Below are 21,363 nucleotides of genomic sequence, written 5' to 3' on the forward strand. Positions count from 1 at the left end.
GTAATTCCCCTTTAAACAATTGTCTCTTATCTCCTAAACAGTTTTGCAATTCCCATTTAAACAGTTGTATAATTACCCTTTTAAAATTGTGTATTTCCCCTTTAAACTTTTGTCCAATTCCTCTTTAGACAATAGTGTAACTCTCTTTAAACATTGTGTAATGCGCATTCAACATTATGTATTTCTTATTGATCGGTTATGCCTTTGAACATTTCTGTAACTCGCCTTTAAACAATTGTGTGATTTCCCCTTTAAGCAATTGTCCAATTCCCCTTTAAACAGTAGTTTATTTCCTCTTAAGCAGTTATGTAATTCCCCTTTAAATGGTTGTGTAATGTTCAGTATCTTTGAAGGCGATTGAGGGTGCCCAATATGGAGAGGACACTGCACTGCTAGGCAGCCTGCTCTCCTCCTCACTGAATACCCACTAACTCAGTTAGCTGCGGTGCATTGACCATCAGTTCTTCATATTTGTCAATGAACAAGCGAAGGCGAGAGAGATAGTTGTCTTCATTGTAAGGGATGCTGTGTTGTTTGAAGTACTTTGATACGATAGGCTTCACCTGTTAGCAATAAAAGGATGAGATTCAGAAAGAGCAGCAAATCAATATTCAGCTTTCTTCCTTGGGAATATACAGGATCACCAAAATGTCACTGACACTATAACAACCCATACCTCTAGCACCCTAACTCTCCCATCACTCTAGCATCCTAACTCTCCCATCATTCTAGTACCCTAACTCTCCCATCACTCTAGCTCCATAACTCTCCCATCACTCTAGCTCCCCAACTCTCCCACAACTCCAGCTCCCTAAGTCTCCCATCATTCTAGCACCCTAACTCCCATAACTCCAGCACCCTAATTCTCCCATTACTCTAGCACCCTAACTCTCCCTTCACTCTAGCTCCCTAACCCTCCCATCACTCTAGCACCCTAATTCTCCCATCACTCTAGCACCCTAACTCTCCCATAACTTCAGCACCCTAACTCTCCCACAACTCCAGCTCCCTAATTCTCCCATCACTCTAGCTCCCTAACTCTCCCATCACTCTAGCACCCTAATTTTCCCATCACTCTAGCACCCTAACTCTCCCATAACTCCAGCGCCCTACTCTCCCATCACTCCAGCACCCTAACTCTCCCATCACTCCAGCACCCTAACTCTCCCATCACTCCAGCACCCTAACTCGCCCATCACTCCAGCACCCTAAAAACCTCTCGAGAATTGGTCATCTTATTCCTGAATTTAGAGCTGCATCTCAAACATACCAATTGAAGTTATAGGATATGACAGTTGTTTAAAGTTTTCCTCTGGGATTTTAAATAACAGCCTTTACCAACTGCTGTGTCATAAAACTCCCTAACTCTTCCATCATAATAGCACCCTAACTCCCCCATCACTCTAGCACCCTAAATCTCCCATCATTCTAGCTCCCTAACTCTCCCATCACTGTAGAACCCTACTTCTCCCATCACTCTAGAACCCTAACTCTTCCATCACTCGACAACCCTAACTCTTCCATCACTCTAGAACCCTAACTCTTCCATCACTCTACCTTCAGACACATGTTGTCAGACAATGTGGGGAACAGATGATGCTCCACATGGCAGTTGATGATTGAGTGTCCGAAGGACCAATCCAATAGCATGTTCCGAGGCAGGTTCAACACTCCATAGGCCATCTGGTAGATTCGCTTTGGCTTCTTTGTAGGAGAGAACATCGCCAATCCAATATGCTTTGAAAAATAATTTTGAAAGTCTTAAATAATCCATCTCCTGACACAAATTTTGGGACTGGATGGCATCGTGGGTTAGACTGTGGCTTTTCACCCAGATATAAATCTAGGTTTGACTAAAACATTCAGTTTATGATGATTAAAGGATTCTATAGGGTAGGTAGAGAAATGCTTTATTTAGTTGGGAGTCCAAAACAAGGGGACATAATTAGCGATGAACCGATCAGGGGCGATGTTAGGAATTGATTCTTCACATAAAGGGTAGTGGAAAGCTGGAGCTCTCTCCCCCAAAAGTCTGTTGAGACTGGGAGTCAATTGAAAATTTTAGAACTGAGATCAACAGATGTTGTTGAGTGAGGTTCTTAAGGCATGAGGAGCCAAAGTGATAAATGGAGTTATCCTAGAGGTCAGTCATGACCTAGTTGCATGGCAGAGCAGGTGGGAGTGATCATTTGCCTCTCCCTGTTCCAGTGTTCCTTATCACCGACACACTTCAACAGAAAGCGATATGGGGAGGTTGAGTCCAGTGTCTTATTCACTCCTACACCAACCCCCTCCCCGACCCCCCCCAACAACACACACACCCTGCCCAACACTTCCTGCCACTCCCACAAAACTCAGAAGTGATTTATTTAGAAAGGATTAATTGTGAAGTGGGTAATGGTGATCTCAGGTTTACATGGCATTACTTAATTATCATGGTTACCTCACTGTATCATAATAGACAGGATTGCTTGAGAATTATTGCTGCATCGATCAGAGATAAAGATTCATTTTTTAAAGGGACAGCATATTGTAGTCAGAATGGTTAGATTTCATTGGAAAACCAGGTAAGTGGGAAAGGCACATAGTGCCTGAGAGTGACAGAGATTAGGGAAAGTTTTGATAAGTTATAAAGTTGAAGACTGTGGGAGGAAGGAGTTATGGGGGCAGGGGTGGCAGGTGGGAATGACGAGTTCCATAGTTATAGAAATGGGAAAGACTGAGTTAAGAATGGGGATGATGGAGTGACTTAATATTGGGGCAGATGGAGTGAGTTAAGATTGGGGGGGATAGAATAAGTTAAGATTGGGGGAATGGAGTGATTTAAGATTGGGGGGAATGGAGTGAGTTAAGATTGGGGGGATGGAATGAGTTAAGATTGGGGGGATGGAGTGAGTTAAGATTGGGGGGATGGAGTGAGTTAAGATTGGGGGAATGGAGTGAGTTAAGATGGGGGGATAGGGTGAGTTAAGATTGGAAGGGATGGAGTGAGTTAAGATTGGGGGGGATAGAATAAGTTAAGATTAGGGGAATGGAGTGACTTAAGATTGGGGGGAATGGAGTGAGTTAAGATTGGGGGGATGGAATGAGTTAAGATTGGGGGGATGGAGTGAGTTAAGATTGGGGGTATGGAATGAGTTAAGATTGGGGGGATGGAGTGAGTTAAGATTGGAGGGATGGAGTGAGTTAAGATTGGGGGAATGGAGTGAGTTAAGATTGGGGGATGGGGTGAGTTAAGATTGGGGGGATGGAGTGAGCTAAGGGGGGGTGATGGAGTGAGTCTTGAGTATTCAGACTGTGTGTATTGGGCTGCTTACAGTTTGGGGTGAAAGAGAGAGTAAAGTTCAGAAAAACATTAATCAGCCAGTGCACAATCAGTCAATTAGAGATTAGAGAGGCTGCAGGAGATGTTGCGATAAATCTCCCTGCCAAAGAGAGACTAAATTTGAAAACATGATTGCACCAACACATTCCTCATACCCAAATCCTACCTGAAATATATTGACATGTATGTATGGAATGGAGTAAATAGTTTTGTACAACAGCATACAGAGGAATGCCGAGAGCAGTGATTGGAAACCGGACACATGCATTAGGAACCAGCAGTGGACCCACATCCCCAGGGTGATTGCCGAGAGTGTCCTGATGACTGTTGTCATTGGCTGATCCTGGATCAATCCTGGCAAAAGAATTCACGACATCAGCTTCTCCAATAGTTTGTATCTGTGCTTGATTCCCCACAGCTCCACACTGAACAGACTGGATCCCAGATCTTAGAAAGGACACATCGTATCTTTCATATCCAGGACATCCAAAGTGCTTCACTGCCAGTGAGATCCTTTCAAAAACAAATCACTCCTTTTTTATCAGCAAAGTAGCAGTTAATTCACACACAGCAAGATCTCACAATGGATATAGGGTAAATGATCAGATAATGTGTATTACTGATGTTGGTTGTGGGATAAATATTGGCCAGGACAACAGGGAACTTCCCTACTCCTCTTTCAATAGTGTCATGGGTTCTTTTAAGTCCATCTGAGAGGACATCTCATCCAAAAGATGACATCATTGCATTTATATAGCATCTTACACAGCATCCCAAAGTGCTTTACATCTGATTAAGTGTAGTTCCTGTTGTAATTTAGGAAACATGGCAGCCAATTTGTGCACAGCAAGCTCCTGCAAACAGCAATGTGAGGCTGACCAGATGATCTGTTTTGGTGACGTTGACTAAGGGATAAATATTGGCCAGAGCACTGGCCCTTCTTTGAAATAGTGCCATGGGATCTTTTACATCCACTTGTGAGAGCAAACAGAGTTCAATTTCTAACTGTTCCTCCAGTGTTTGTACCTCCAAGTTTGACTAATTCTTTTACAGATCTCTGTTTGAAAGCCTGACTCTGAGTTTCCCTTTATTTCCTTTTATTCCCCTTTGAAAGAGAAGACTGGGATCAAAGGACTTTCAAACACAATGGGTGTAAGGTGCTTTGAAATTACTGGACAAGTTAATCAATTGTTCATGGTTTATACCTGAGGGATAAAGCTTCAATTCTGTGTATTAACCATCTTTCAATACAATGCCTTTAGTTTAAAACAAAATCAAAATCAAATCCTTACTGTTGAATTTTTAAAATTCACTTACAGGATGTGGGCTTCGCTGGCTGGGCCAGCATTTATTGCCCATCCCTAGTTGCCATTGAGAAGGTGGTGGTGAGCTGCCTTCTTGAACCAATGCAGCCCATGTGGTGTAGGTACACCCACAGTGCTGTTAGGGAGGGAGTTCCAGGATTTTGACCCAGCGACATTAAAGGAATTGTGATATATTTCCAAGTCAGGATGATGCGTGACTTGGAGGGCAACTTCCAAATGGTGGTGTTCCCATCTATCTGCTGTCCTTGACCTTCTAGATGGTAGTGGTTGTGGGTTTGGAAGGTGCTGTCGAAGGAGCCTTGGTGAATTCCTGCAGTGCATCTTGTAGATGGTGCACACTGCTGCTACTGTGCGTCAGTGGTGAAGGGAATGAATGTTTGTGGAAGGGGTGCCAATCAAGTGGGTTGCTTTATCCTGGACGGTGTCAAGCTCCTTGAATGTTGTGGGAGCTGCACTCACCCAGTCAAGTGGAAAGTTGCTTCACACTCCTTACTTGTGCCTTGTAGCTGTTCACATGGCAACCGCCACCACTTTAATCTGAGTCAGAGACCCTGTTATTAACATGGCGACAAAGAGGGTGCACGGCAGGAAGATATTAATCAGCCGAGAATCCAACAAGACAGGGACAAGGAGATCCTGTCACTCACAATTGCAGGCCCATGTGCTGCAGACTCTCAGCCAGATTGACAACCTTGTGATGGGCAAGAGCATGAGCAGGAGGCAGGAGGCCACATGCAGTCAGGGACCTGGCAGTTGCTGCGGCTCAGGGTTGCAAGCGACATGGGGGGTGGTGGATAGCTTGGTTCAAAGGAAGCCCAATGCTTCCTTCTGGGGCCTCAAAACGCACCCTTGCTCCACAAGAAAACAAGTCTGGCTCAGAGTGCGGTTGCAGGTTTTGTCTGAAAGGGGCGAGTACGGTGCCCCTCTCTCATTCAGGTTGAAATTCCAGGTGTGATCTTGATGACATAACTGGATCCAATCTGTTTAGAAAACAAAATCCAGCTGTCCCATTTGAAAAAGTAGATTAACGTGGGGATACATGGGAAAGGAATAGGTTTGATGGGGGTAACTGTAACCTGTTAGTTTAACTGTCCCTCAACTTGGTTACTGCCAGATGGGGCATTTAAATGAGTCTTTGCCCAGGTGTCAGCTGGCTCACATTTCAGGTGAGGATCCATTTGTTTTTCTCAAGTTGACACAAGTGCGTGTGACTAGATACCCACATTGTGGCTGCTCCAATCCCAGCCACCCTCCATCACTCGGCTCCCACAAGGTCAGGCTCTCTTTTCTACAAAGCATGTCTATCTCCTTCCACAACACTCTGCTCGTTGTAACGCTGAAGTCCATTGAACAGCTGAACACCACTTCAATTTGGGGCTTCTCCCAACATGACTCTCGCTCATGGAGAGGAAACAAGAACCTGATAACATCCTTCACTAGTCCCTCCCTCTCTACCTAGTCTGCCAATATCATTGTGCTTAATACCTTAATAATCTTTTCTTTCATGTCCCTCTAAAGCTCCAATTTCCCTGTGCTACATCCATCAATCTTTAGCCATAGTCCATGAGAGGCCATGGGCGTAACAGAGACAAATGGATATAGTTTGAGGGGCACCACTCCACATCGAGCCCTGGGGCAAGGCAAGGAGGCAGCTCCCAGGAACTGCTCAGCCAGTACAGAGATTAAATCCGCACTGCTGGCATCATTCTTCACTACACTGCAGCCATCTAGCCAACAAAGCAACCGCAACTGCATCCCCCGTAACCACTCTGTCCCCACCGTGGTAATGACCTGTAACTCACTGCCCATGAGGAGGGTGGAAGTGGAGATGATAAATAATTTCAAGAGGAAATTGGATGGGCAATTGAAGGAAATATACCTGCAGGGGATAGAGCAGAGAAATGGGACTGACTGGATTGCTATACAGAGAGTTGGCATGGACTCTTTCTGTGCCATTATGACTTTATGACTTTCCCTATGTCCTCGCCATGTTAAAATCAATGCTATAGTTCAGGCTGTTCACTGTAGGGCTGAATCCAAAGGCAGGGCCACACCTCACAAAGTCAGAGACAACATGCGGAGAGTGAATGGATCATCATACTGCAGCATTAACAATTACTTTGTTGCGCCAACTTGGCTCAGCTTATAACACTGGCTGTGAGGCACTTTGGGACCTTCTGCAGACATGAAATGGATAGATGTATAAGAGGTTTACTGTCCAACCCTGATACCCTGATGTCTCTGATAGGCACCATGTTCATAGGCTATCATTCTGGATAACCCGCAAACTAAATTTACTGTAAGACATGAGTTCGCACAGAAGCAAACTGAATCAATAACACAGCAATTTATTTTATTTGTTCTTGTAATGTCAGTGTCACTGGCAAGACTAGCATTTATTGCACATTCCTATGGATGTAAGATATATTTATGTGAAAATATAAATAAATAAAATGAAGCCCACAGGCACCACAGTCATGATCTCCGATTGTAACTTGCTTATTCCCAGGATTATAGATCTCCTCACTTTCCTTCCTTTTTACAATCTTTCAGATTCTAAACTCAGGCTTAGTGTCACCTATGTATTGATTTATCGAGAGTTCTGTTTTATTCTTTCCAGTATTATGGGTCTCCTGTAATATACATTGTGCCTCTGCACAGGTCCCACTATTTATTCTTCAAAAGGGAACCAGCTGGTGAAATCCTTATAAAAAAAAGAGGACCTTCACAGTGAGGCCCTTGCAGATGAGACTCCCTGTCTAAAACGAACCATGGCAACAGGATTCCCTCCTAAATTAATGCTCCCTCTTTCATAAGGGGTTCTGATAAGGAAGCAGCTTCCTTAAAAGAGCATGCTGGAGGTAAAATTTCTATTTTAAAAAGTGAAACTAGTGAGGAAAACCCCCCCTTTAAAAGATAGCCCTGTTACTGAGATTCCCTGCAGCAAAGCAGTGCTCACAGTGAGACCCCTCAGGTAGTCAACAAAATGAATCATCAACAGCTCCGGTCAAAAACCACATCTGGTTACTTCTGTATGCAGTAGTCGTGACACTCGCCCATTTCTTACCTATTGCCACGATTGGTGTTATGACTGGCACTGCCAAAGGCAGGATGAACAAATAGATATAACGTGGGAAGAAGGGGACCTTCCAGGTGCTTGAGTCACCCAATCCAATGACATTGGTGTAGGCGTGATGCAGCTTCACATGATGATATGTACCTTTCTCCGCCGTGAAAGATCCACAAACCTGAGAAAGATTGACACCTGTAAACTTTGAAGCCTGTAAACTGGGAAAGATTGGTATCTGTAAACATTCCTATATTGTGTATGTGACAGTTCTACTTTTATCAATGTAACTTGATTGAGTCTTTGGTAGTAGAGTGGACGATGCAGCAAACTGGGCACAGTGTAAAACTGCCATAAATTCACTGTCACTCACTTTATGTGTTTACAGCCCTTGATCAGCCTGGAACATGACTTCAAACTAAACCCTGAGAGTAGTACAAAGGGTCAGACTCAAATATTGAGGGTAGGGCAAGAAGGTCATAGAGTCAAACCCTGAATAGGACAAGGAGGTCATTGTGTCAAATATTGAGAGTGGGACATAGGGTCACAGCATCAACCTCCAAGAATAGGACAAAGATCAGAGGGGCGCTCCCCACTAGCCCCCAATCCACACCCCCATGAGTGTAGGACAAGGGTCACAAAGTCAAATGGGTCAAACAGCAAAATTAGAATCAAAATATCAGGAATCACACAGAGAGTAAAAAATTCACTGTGCATAACAGTAATTGAACTCAACTACAAATCTCCACAGTGAACACATAACCTGAGTCAGCATGGATTTGTTAAAGGAAAATCGTGCCTAACTAACTTGCTGGAGTTTTTTGAAGAGGTAACAGAGATGGTTGATGAGGGCAAGGTCGTTGATGCGGTGTATATGGACTCCCAAAAGGCATTTGACGCAGTACCAAACAACAGATTTGTGAGGAAAGTTATAGGTCATGGAATAAAAGGGGCAGTAACAACTTGGATACAAAGTTGGCTGAGAAATAGGAAACAGAGAATAAAGGTTAATGCGTATTTTTCAGGCTGGATGATGGTTTGTAGTGAAGTTGCCCAGGGATCAGTACTGGGACATTTGATTTTCCTGACATATATAAATGATCTAGATCTTGGTGTGCAGAGGACAATTTCAAAGTTTGCAGACGATACAAAACTTGGGAACATTGTAAACTGTGAGGAGGACAGTGCAGAACTTCAAAATTACATTGATACATTGGTGGGGTGGGCAAATAGGTGGCAGATGAAATTCAATGAGGAGAAGAGTGAGGTGATACACTCCGGTACAAAGAACATTGAGAGATGGTATAAACTAAAGGATGCTATTCTAAAGGGTGTGCAGGAGCAGAGAGTCCTGGGTGTATATGTACATAGAACCGTAGAAAAGTTACAGCACAGAAGGAGGCCATTTGGCCCATCTTGTCCATGTCAGCCCGAGGACACCCAGGTACCCTTTCTAATCCCACTTTCCTGCACCCAGCCCATAGCCCTGTAGCTTACAGCACTTAAGGTGCAGATCCAGGTACTTTTTAAAAGAGTTTAGAGTTTCTATCTCTACCACCAACTTAGGCAGCAAATTCCAGACACCCACTACCCTCTGCGTAAAAAAGTTCTTCCTCATGTCCCCCTACACCTTCTGCCACTTATCTTGAATCTTTGTCCCCTGGTTCTAGAATTCTCCACCAAGGGAAACAATTTTATCCTGTCCACTCTATCTATTCCCCTCATAATTTTGTACACCTCAATCAAGTCACCTCTCAGCCTTCTTTGTGCGAAGGAAAATAACCCCAACGTATCCAATCTCTCCTCATAGCTACACTTTTCTAACCCTGGCAACATTCTTGTAAACTTCCTCTGCACTCTCTCCAGAGCTATTACCTTCCTGTAATGTGGTGACCAGAACTGCACACAATACTCTAGTTGTGGCTTCACCACTGTTTTATACAATTCGAACATTATATCCTTACTTTTATATTCTATACCTCTATCAGTGAAGGAGAGCATTCCATATGCCTTCTCTACAACCTTGTCTTCTTGAACTGCTGCCTTCAGGGATCTGTGTACTTGTATGCCAAGATCTCTCACTTCATCTACCCCTCTTAGTACATTCCCATTTATTTTGTAATCCCTGTAACTATTTGACCTCCCTAAATGTATGACCTCACACTTCTCGATGTTAAAATCCATCTGCCACTTTACCGCCCACACCACCAACCCATCTATATTGTTTTGGAGATTATGGCTATCCTCTACACTATCCACTAATCAGCCAATCTTTGTGTCATCTGCAAATTTCCCAATCGTGCCCTCCACGTTCATATCCAAATTGTTAATATATAACAAAAACAGCAAGGGTCCCAACATAGAGCACTGTGGAACACCTCTTGAGACAACTTTCCATTCGCAAGGGCATCCATCGACCATTAGCCTTTTTTTCCTATTACAAAGCCAACCTTTTATCCAGTTTGCCACATTACCCTGAATCCCATGGGCTTTTACTTTCCTGACCAATCTGCCATGTGGGACCTTGTCAAATGCCTTGCTAAAATCCATGTACACAACATCCACTGCACTACCTTCATCAACCCTTCTTGTCTCTTTCTCAAAGAATTCAATCAAATTTGTGAGGGAAGACCTTCCTTTAACAAATCCATGCTGACCATCCCTGACTAGTCCATGCCTTTCCACATGACAGTTAATCCTATCTCTCAGGATTGATTCTACTAATTTGCTCACCATCGATATAAGACTAACTGGCCTATAATTGTTTGGCATTTCCTTTGATCCCTTTTTAAACAATGGAACTACGTTTGCATTTCTCCAGTCCTCCGGTACCTCCCCTGTATCTAGTGAAGATGGAAAATCATCCTCAGAGCATCTGCTATCTCCTCCCTGACTTCCTTCAGCCGTCTTGGAAACAATCCATTTGGCCCTGGTGACTTACCAACTTTCAAGAATTTCAACCCTTCGAGTACTTCCTCTCTCTTTATGACTATCCCATCCAATATCTACATCCTCCCTTTCCTTTGTAACCACGGAAACAAAATATTAATTCAAAACCTTCCCACAGCCTCTGCATCCACACACAAGTTCCCATCTTCATCTCTGATAGGTCCCACTTTTTCCTTAACTAACCTTTTAGCATTAATGTATTGGTATAACATCTTTGGGTTATCTTTAACTTTACTTGCTAATCTTTTTTCATGCCCTCTCTTTGACTTCCTTATTTCCTTTTTTAATTCAAGAGTAGAGAGATTATGATGAACTTATATAAGACACTGGTTAGACCTGAGCTGGGGTATTGTGCACAGTTCTGGGAGCCACACTTTAGGAAGGATGTGAACGTATTGGAGAGAGTGCAGAAGAGGTTTATGAGAATGGTTTTAGGGATGAGACACTTCAGTTATGAGGAAAGATTGGAGAAGTTGGGGCTGTTTCCCTTGGAGAGGAGAAGGTTAAGAGGATATTTGAAAGAGGTTTTCAAATAAAATGAGGGGATTGGACAGAGTAGATAGGGAGAAACTGTTCCTACTTGTAAAGGGATCGAGAACCAGAAGGCACAGTTTTAAAGTGTTTTCCAAAAGAAGCTAACATGAGGTGAGAAAAACCTTTGTCACACAGCGAATAGCTAGGATTTGGAATGCACTGTCTGGAAGTGTGGTGGAGGCAGGTTCAACTGAAGCATTCAAGAGGGCATTAGATGATTATTTAAATAGAAACGAGATGCAGGGTTACGGGGAAAAGGCAGAAGATTGGCACTAAGTTAAGATGCTCAGAGCTGGTCCAGACATGATGGGCCGAATGGCCTCCTTCTACGCTGTAACAATTCTGTGATTCAGAACCTCACGTCTCATATTCGGCAGAAAAATCAGACTGCAGGTCTAGGAATGGTCAACCCAGCCCGGGGAAGGACACCTAGACCGAAAAAGGTCACCCAGTCCGGAAAGGTCACCCAGCCCGAAAAAAGCCACCCAATCAGGAAAGGTCACCCAGCCCGAGAAAGGTCAACCAGCCCGGAAAAGGTCAACCAGCCTGGAAAAGGTCAACTAGACCGGAAAAGGTCACCCAGTCTGGGAAAGTTCAAACAGCCAGAGAAAAGACACCCAGTCTGAGAAAAATCACCCAGTCTGAGAAAAATCACCCAGTCTGAGAAAAATCACCCAGTCTGAGAATAGTCACCCAGTAGGAGAATAGTCACCCGGTCTGAGAATAGTCACCCAAGCTGAGAATACTCACCCAGTCTGAGAAAAGTCACCCAGTCTAAGAAAAGTCAACCAGTCTGTGAATAGTCACCCAGTCTGAGAAAACTCACATAGCTTGAGAAAAGTCACCCAGTCCGAGAATAGTCACCAGTAAGAGAAATATCACCAAGTCCGAGAAAAGTCACCCAGTCCGAGAAAAGTCCCCCGTCTGAGAATACTCACCCAGTCTGAGAAAAGTCACCCAATCTGAGAAAAGTCACCCAGTCTGAGAATAGTCACCCAGTCTGAGAAAAGTCACCCAGTCCGAGAAAAGTCACACAGTCTGAGAAAAGTCACCCAGTCTGAGAAACGTCACCCAGTCCGAGAAAAGCCACACAGTCTGAGAACAGTCACCCAGTCTGAGAAAAGTCACCCAGTCTGATAAAGGTCACAACGTCTGAGAAAAGTCACACTGCCTGAGAAAAGTCACCCAGTCCGAGAATAGTCACCAGTCCGAGAAATATCACCCAGTTCGAGAAAAGTCACCCAGTCCGAGAAAGGTCACCCAGTCTGAGAATAGTCACCCAGTCTGAGAAAAGTCACCCAGTCTGAGAAAATTCAGCCAGTCCGAGAAAAGTCACCCAGTCTGAGAAAAGTCACCCAGTCTGAGAAAAGACACCCAGTCTCAGAAGTCACTCAGCCTGAGAAAATTCACTCAGTCCGAGAAAAGTCACACAGTCTGAGAATAGTCACCCAGTCTGAGAAAAGTCACCCTGTCTGAGAATAGTCACCCAGTCTGAGAAAAGTCACCCAGCCCGAGAAAAGTCACACAGTCTGAAGATAGTCACCCTGTCTGAGAAAAGTCACCCAGTCTGAGAAAAGTCAACTGGTCTGAGAATAGTCACCCAGTCTGAGAATAGTCACCCCCAGTCTGAGAATAGTCACCCGGTCTGAGAAAAGTCACCCAGCCTGAGAAAAGTCACCCGGTCCAAGAATAATTACCCAGTCCGAGAAATATCACCGAGTCCGAGAAAAGTCACCCAGTGTGAGAAAAGTCACCCTGTCCGAGAAAAGTCACCCAGTCTGAGAAAAGTCACCCAGTCTGAGAAAAGTCACTCAGTCCGAGAAAAGTCACACAGTCTGAGAAAAGTCACCCAGTCTGAGAAACGTCACCCAGTCCGAGAAAAGCCATCAGTCTGAGAACAGTCACCCAGTCTGAGAAAAGTCACCCAGTCTGAGAAAGGTCACAACGTCTGAGAAAAGTCACACTGCCTGAGAAAAGTCACCCAGTCCGAGAATAGTCACCAGTCCGAGAAATATCACCCAGTCCGAGAAAAGTCACCCAGTCCGAGAAAGGTCACCCAGTCTGAGAATAGTCACCCAGTCTGAGAAAAGTCACCCAGTCCGAGAATAGTCACCAGTCCGAGAAATATCACCCAGTCCGAGAAAAGTCACCCAGTCCGAGAAAGGTCACCCAGTCTGAGAATAGTCACCCAGTCTGAGAAAAGTCACCCAGTCTGAGAAAATTCAGCCAGTCCGAGAAAAGTCACCCAGTCTGAGAAAAGTCACCCAGTCTGAGAAAAGTCACCCAGTCTCAGAAGTCACTCAGCCTGAGAAAATTCACTCAGTCCGAGAAAAGTCACACAGTCTGAGAATAGTCACCCAGTCTGAGAAAAGTCACCCTGTCTGAGAATAGTCACCCAGTCTGAGAAAAGTCACCCAGCCCGAGAAAAGTCACACAGTCTGAAGATAGTCACCCTGTTTGAGAAAAGTCACCCAGTCTGAGAAAAGTCAACTGGTCTGAGAATAGTCACCCAGTCTGAGAATAGTCACCCCCAGTCTGAGAATAGTCACCCGGTCTGAGAAAAGTCACCCAGCCTGAGAAAAGTCACCCGGTCCAAGAATAATTACCCAGTCCGAGAAATATCACCGAGTCCGAGAAAAGTCACCCAGTGTGAGAAAAGTCACCCTGTCCGAGAAAAGTCACCCAGTCTGAGAAAAGTCACCCAGTCTGAGAAAGGTAACCCTGTCTGAGAAATGTCACCCAGTCTGAGAAATGTCACCCTGTCTGAGAAAAGTCACCCAGTCCGGAAAGGTCACCCAGCCCGAAAAAGGCCACCCAATCCGGAAAGGTCATCCAGCCCGAAAAAGGTCAACCAGCCCGGAAAAGGTGAACCAGCCCGGAAAAGGTCACCCGGTATGGGAAAGTTCAAACAGCCAGAGAAAAGTTACCCAGTCTGAGAAAAGTCACACAGTCTGAGAAAAATCAACCGGTCTGAGTATAGTCACCCATCTGAGAATAGTCACCCAGTCAGAGAAAAGTCACCCAGTCTGAGAATAGTCACCAGTCTGAGAAAAGTCACCCTGTCTGAGAAATGTCACTCAGTCTGAGAAAAGTCACCCAGTCTGAAACTGTCACCCAGTATGAGAAATGTCACCCAGTCTGAGAAAAGTCACCCAGTCCGGAAAGGTCACCCAGCCCGAAAAAGGTCACCCAATCCAGAAAGGTCACCAAGCCCGAAAAAGGTCAACATGCAAGGAAAAGGTCAACCAGCCCAGAAAAGGTCAACCAGAACGGAAAAGGTCATCCAGTATGGGATAGTTCAAACAGCCAGAGAAAAGTCACCCAGTCTGAGAAAAGTCGCCAGTCTGACAAAAGTCACCCAGTCAGAGAAAAGTCGCCCAGTCTGAGAATAGTCACCAGTCTGAGAATAGTCACCCTGTCTGAGAAATGTCACCCAGTCTGAGAAAAGTCACCCTGTCTGAGAAAAGTCACCCAGTCCGAGAATAGTCACCCAGTCTGAGAATAGTCACCCAGTCAGAGAAAAGTCACCCATTCTGAGAAAAATCACCCAGACTGAGAAAAGTCACCCAGTCTGAGAAAAATCACCCAGTTCAGGCAAAGTCACCCAGTCTGAGAAATGTCACCCAGTCTGAGAAAAGTCACCCAGTCTGAGAATAATCACCCGGACTGAGAATAGTTATCCGGTCTGAGAATAGTCACCCAGTCTGAGAATAGTCAACCAGTATGAGAAAAGTCACCCAGCCTGAGAATAGTCACCCAGTTTGAGAAAAGTCACCCAGGCTGAGAAATGTCACCCAGTCTGAGAAAAGTCACCCAGTCTGAGAAAAGTCACTCAGTCTGAGAAAAGTCATCTAGTTTGAGAATAGTCACCCTATCTGAGAATAGTCACCCAGTCTGAGAAAAGTCACGTAGTCTGAGAAAAGTCACACAATCTGAGAATAGTCACCCAGTCCGAGAAAAGTCACACAGTCTGAGAATAGACACCCTGTCTGAGAATAGTCACCCGGTATGAGAATAGTCACCCAGTCTGAGAAAAGTCACCCAGTCTGAGAATAGTCACCCAGTCTGAGAATAGTCACCCAGTCTGAGAAAAGTCACCCAGTCTGAGAATAGTCACCCAGTCTGAGAAAAGTCACCCAGTCTGAGAATAGTTACCCAGTCTGAGAATAGTCACCCAGTCTGAGAAAAGGCACTCAGTCTGAGAATAGTCACCCAGTTTGAGAAAAGTCACACAGCCTGAGAGTAGTCATCTAGTCCGAGGATAGTCACCCTGTCCGAGAAATATCACCCAGTCCAAGAAAAGTCACCCAGTCCGAGAAACGAAACCAGTCTGAGAATAGTCACCCAGTGTGCGAAAAGTCACCCAGTCTGAGAAAAATGACCCAGTAAAGGCAAAGTCACCCAGTCTAAGAAAAGTCACACAGTCTGAGAATAATCACCCAGTCTGAGAATAGTCACCCGGTCTGAGAATAGTCACCCAGTCTGAGAATAGTCACCCAGTCTGAGAATAGTCACCCAGTATGAGAAAAGTCACCCAGTCGGAAAATAGTCACCCATCTGAGAAAAGTCACCCAGTCTGAAAATACTCAACCAATCTGAGAAAAGTCACACAGTCTGAGAAAAGTCACCCAGTCCGAGAATTGTCACACAGTCTGAGAAATGTCACCCAGTCCGAGAAAAGTCACACAGTCTGAGAAAAGTCATAAAGTTTGAGAATAGTCACCCAGTCTGAGAAATGTCACCCAGTCTGAGAAAAGTCACACAGCCAGAGAGTGGTCACCCAATCTGAGAAAATTCACCCAGTGTGAGAAAAGTCAGCCAGTCTGAGAAAAGTCACCCAGTTCTGGATTAGTCACCCAGTCTGAGAAAAGTCACCCAGTCTGAGAATAGTCACCCAGTCGGAGAAAAGTCACCCACTCTGAGAATTGTCACCCAGTCTGAGAAAAGTCACACAGCCTGAGAAAAGACATCACGTCTGAGAATAATTACCCAGTCTGAGAAATATCACCCAGTCCGAGAAAAGTCACTCAGTCTGAGAAAAGTCACCCTGTCCGAGAAAAGTCACACAGTATGAGAAAATTCCCCAGTCTGAGAAAAGTCACCCTGTCTGAGAAAAGTCACCCATTCCGGAAAGGTCACCCAGCCCGAAAAAGGTCACCCATTCCAGAAAGGTCACCAAGCCCGAAAAAGGTCAACATGCCAGGAAAAGGTCAACCAGCCCAGAAAAGGTCAACCAGCACGGAAAAGGTCATCCAGTATGGAATAGTTCAAACAGCCAGAGAAAAGTCACCCAGTCTGAGAAAAGTCGCCAGTCTGACAAAAGTCACCCAGTCAGAGAAAAGTCGCCCAGTCTGTGAATAGTCACCCAGTCTGAGAATAGTCACCCATTTTGAGAAAAGTCACCCAGTCTGAGAATAGTCACCCAGTCTGAGAAAAGTCACCCAGTCTGAGAATAGTCACCCAGTCTGAGAAAAGGCACCCAGTCTGAGAATAGTCACCCAGTCTGAGAATAGTCACCCAGTTTGAGAAAAGTCACACAGCCTGAGAGTAGTCATCTAGTCCGAGGATAGTCACCCTGTCCGAGAAATATCACCCAGTCCAAGCAAAGTCACCCAGTCTAAGAAAAGTCACACAGTCTGAGAATAATCACCCAGTCTGAGAATAGTCACCCGGTCTGAGAATAGTCACCCAGTCTGAGAATAGTCACCCAGTATGAGAAAAGTCACCCAGTCTGAAAATAGTCACCCATCTGAGAAAAGTCACCCAGTCTGAAAATACTCAACCATTCTGAGAAAAGTCACACAGCCTGAGAAAAGTCACCCAGTCCGAGAATTGTCACACAGTCGGAGAAATGTCACCCAGTCCGAGAAAAGTCACACAGTCCGAGAAAAGTCATAAAGTTTGAGAATAGTCACCCAGTCTGAGAAATGTCACCCAGTCTGAGGAAAGTCACACAGCCAGAGAATAGTCACCCGATCTGAGAAAATTCACCCAGTGTGAGAAAAGTCAGCCAGTCTGAGAAAAGTCCCCCAGTTCTGGATTAGTCACCCAGTCTGAGAAAATTCACACAGCCTGAGAAAAGTCAGACAGTCTGAGAATAGTCACCCAGTCTGAGAAAAGTAACCCAGTCTGTGAATAGTCACCCAGTCTGAGAAAAGTCACCCAGTCTGAGAATAGTCACCCAGTCGGAGAAAAGTCACCTCCTCTGAGAATTGTCACCCAGTCTGAGAAAAGTCACACAGCCTGAGAAAAGTCATCAAGTCTGAGAATAGTCACCCAGTCTGAGAAATATCACCCAGTCCGAGAAAAGTCACTCAGTCTGAGAAAAGTCACCCTGTCCGAGAAAAGTCACACAGTATGAGAAAATTCACCCAGTCTGAGAAAAGTCACCCAGTCTGAGAAAAGTCACCCAGTCCGAGGAAAGTCACCCTGTCTGAGTAAAGTCACCCAGTCTGAGAAAAATCACTCAGTCCGAGAAAAGTCACCCAGTTTGAGAATAGTCACCCTATCTGAGAATAGTCACCCAGTCTGAGAAAAGACACCCAGTCTGAGAAAAGTCACACAGTCTGAGAATAGTCACCCAGTCTGAGAAAAGTCACACAGTCTGAGAATAGACATAAAAACAAAAAAACTGCGGATGCTGGAAATCCAAAACAAAAACAGAATTACCTGGAAAAACTCAGCAGGTCTGGCAGCATCGGCGGAGAAGAAAAGAGTTGACGTTTCGAGTCCTCATGACCCTTCGACAGAACTTGAGTTCGAGTCCAGGAAAGAGCTGAAATATAAGCTGGTTTAAGGTGTGTGTGTGGGGGGCGGAGAGATAGAGAGACAGAGAGGTGGAGGGGGTTGGTGTGGTTGTAGCGACAAACAAGCAGTGATAGAAGCAGAATATCAAAAGATGTCAACAACAATAGTACAATAGAACACATAGGTGTTAAAGATAAAGTTGGTGATATTATCTAAACGAATGTGCTAATTAAGAATGGATGGTAGGGCACTCAAGGTATAGCTCTAGTGGGTTTTTTTTTTTTATTTTATATAATGGAAATAGGTGGGAAAAGGAAAATCTTTATAATTTATTGGGAAAAAAAAAAGAGAAGGGGGAAACAGAAAGGGGGTGAGGATGGGGGAGGGGACTCACGACCTAAAGTTGTTGAATTCAATATTCAGTCCGGAAGGCTGTAAAGTCCCTAGTCGGAAGATGAGGTGTTGTTCCTCCAGTTTGCGTTGGGCTTCACTGGAACAATGCAGCAAGCCAAGGACAGACATGTGGGCAAGAGAGCAGGGTGGAGTGTTAAAATGGCAAGCGACAGGGAGGTTTGGGTCATTCTTGCGGACAGACCGCAGGTGTTCTGCAAAGCGGTCGCCCAGTTTACGTTTGGTCTCTCCAATGTAGAGGAGACCACATTGGGAGCAACGAATGCAGTAGACTAAGTTGGGGGAAATGCAAGTGAAATGCTGCTTCACTTGAAAGGAAGCAGTCAAGGAAGCTTTCAAGTGAAGCAGCATTTCACTTGCATTTCCCCCAACTTAGTCTACTGCATTCGTTGCTCCCAATGTGGTCTCCTCTACATTGGAGAGACCAAACGTAAACTGGGCGACCGCTTTGCAGAACACCTGCGGTCTGTCCGCAAGAATGACCCAAACCTCCCTGTCGCTTGCCATTTTAACACTCCACCCTGCTCTCTTGCCCACATGTCTGTCCTTGGCTTGCTGCATTGTTCCAGTGAAGCCCAACGCAAACTGGAGGAACAACACCTCATCTTCCGACTAGGGACTTTACAGCCTTCCGGACTGAATATTGAATTCAACAACTTTAGGTCGTGAGTCCCCTCCCCCATCCTCACCCCCTTTCTGTTTCCCCCTTCTCTTTTTTTTTTTCCCAATAAATTATAAAGATTTTCCTTTTCCCACCTATTTCCATTATATAAAATAAAAAAAAAAAACCCACTAGAGCTATACCTTGAGTGCCCTACCATCCATTCTTAATTAGCACATTCGTTTAGATAATATCACCAACTTTATCTTTAACACCTATGTGTTCTATTGTACTATTGTTGTTGACATCTTTTGATATTCTGCTTCTATCACTGCTTGTTTGTCGCTACAACCACACCAACCCCCTCCACCTCTCTGTCTCTCTATCTCTCCGCCCCCCACACACACACCTTAAACCAGCTTATATTTCAGCTCTTTCCTGGACTCGAACTCAAGTTCTGTCGAAGGGTCATGAGGACTCGAAACGTCAACTCTTTTCTTCTCCGCCGATGCTGCCAGACCTGCTGAGTTTTTCCTGAGAATAGACACCCTGTCTGAGAATAGTCACCCGGTATGAGAATAGCCACCTAGTCTGAGAATAGTCACCCAGTCTGCGAAAAGTCACACAGTCTGAGAATAGTCACCCAGTCTGAGAAAAGTCACCCAGTCCGGAAAGGTCACCCAGCCTGAAGAAGGTCACCCAATCCAGAAAGGTCACCAAGCCCGAAAAAGGTCAACATGCCAGGAAAAGGTCAACCAGCCCAGAAAAGGTCAACCAGCACGGAAAAGGTCATCCAGTATGGGATAGTTCAAACAGCCAGAGAAAACTCACCCAGCCTGAGAAAAGTCACCCGGTCCAAGAATAGTTACCCAGTCCGAGAAATATCACCGAGTCCGAGAAAAGTCACCCATTGTGAGAAAAGTCACCCTGTCCGAGAAAAGTCACCCAGTCTGAGAAAGGTCACCCAGTCTGAGAAAGGTCACCCTGTCTGAGAAATGTCACCCAGTCTGAGAAATGTCACCCTGTCTGAGAAAAGTCACCCAGTCCGGAAAGGTCACCCAGCCCGAAAAAGGCCACCCAATCCGGAAAGGTCATCCAGCCCGAAAAAGGTCAACAAGCCCGGAAAAGGTGAACCAGCCCGGAAAAGGTCACCCGGTATGGGAAAGTTCAAACAGCCAGAGAAAAGTTACCCAGTCTGAGAAAAGTCACACAGTCTGAGAAAAATCAACCGGTCTGAGTATAGTCACCCATCTGAGAATAGTCACCCAGTCAGAGAAAAGTCGCCCAGTCTGAGAATAGTCACCAGTCTGAGAAAAGTCACCCTGTCTGAGAAATGTCACCCAGTCTGAGAAAAGTCACCCAGTCTGAAACTGTCACCCAGTATGAGAAATGTCACCCAGTCTGAGAAAAGTCACCCAGTCCGGAAAGGTCACCCAGCCCGAAAAAGGTCACCCAATCCAGAAAGGTCACCAAGCCCGAAAAAGGTCAACATGCCAGGAAAAGGTCAACCAGCCCAGAAAAGGTCAACCAGCACGGAAAAGGTCATCCGGTATGGGATAGTTCAAACAGCCAGAGAAAAGTCACCCAATCTGAGAAAAGTCGCCAGTCTGACAAAAGTCACCCAGTCAGAGAAAAGTCGCCCAGTCTGAGAATAGTCACCAGTCTGAGAATAGTCACCCTGTCTGAGAAATGTCACCCAGTCTGAGAATAGTCACCCAGTCTGAGAAAAGTCACCCAGTCCGAGAATAGTCACCCAGTCTGAGAATAGTCACCCAGTCAGAGAAAAGTCACCCATTCTGAGAAAAATCACCCAGTCTGAGAAAAGTCACCCAGTCTGAGAAAAATCACCCAGTTCAGGCAAAGTCACCCAGTCTGAGAAATGTCACCCAGTCTGAGAAAAGTCACCCAGTCTGAGAATAATCACCCGGACTGAGAATAGTTACCCGGTCTGAGAATAGTCACCCAGTCTGAGAATAGTCAACCAGTATGAGAAAAGTCACCCAGTCTGAGAATAGTCACCCAGTTTGAGAAAAGTCACCCAGGCTGAGAAATGTCACCCAGTCTGAGAAAAGTCACCCAGTCTGAGAAAAGTCACCCAGTCCGAGGAAAGTCACCCTGTCTGAGTAAAGTCACCCAGTCTGAGAAAAATCACTCAGTCTGAGAAAAGTCACCCAGTTTGAGAATAGTCACCCTATCTGAGAATAGTCACCCAGTCTGAGAAAAGTCACCCAGTCTGAGAAAAGTCAGACAGTCTGAGAATAGTCACCCAGTCCGAGAAAAGTCACACAGTCTGAGAATAGTCAACCAGTATGAGAAAAGTCACCCAGTCTGAGAATAGTCACCCAGTTTGAGAAAAGTCACCCAGGCTGAGAAATGTCACCCAGTCTGAGAAAAGTCACCCAGT

At 45.1% G+C, this 21,363-nt stretch overlaps 1 protein-coding gene across 1 annotated transcript in view; it reads right to left on the minus strand.

The window, feature by feature from the left end:
- Positions 1–413: 413 nt before the first annotated feature.
- Positions 414–21,363, minus strand: part of fads6 (fatty acid desaturase 6) — a 490,314-nt gene continuing 469,364 nt past the window's right edge. The window contains exons 3-6 of the mRNA XM_041216818.1: positions 7,718–7,898; positions 3,492–3,679; positions 1,558–1,737; positions 414–563 (exon numbers count right to left, since the gene is read on the minus strand). Of these exons, the coding sequence (XP_041072752.1) occupies positions 414–563; positions 1,558–1,737; positions 3,492–3,679; positions 7,718–7,898 (699 nt within the window). The remainder of the gene's footprint in view (positions 564–1,557; positions 1,738–3,491; positions 3,680–7,717; positions 7,899–21,363) is intronic.

This window comes from Carcharodon carcharias, chromosome 22, assembly GCF_017639515.1.
Source record: "Carcharodon carcharias isolate sCarCar2 chromosome 22, sCarCar2.pri, whole genome shotgun sequence".
In the NCBI taxonomy this organism is placed as follows: domain Eukaryota; kingdom Metazoa; phylum Chordata; class Chondrichthyes; order Lamniformes; family Lamnidae; genus Carcharodon; species Carcharodon carcharias.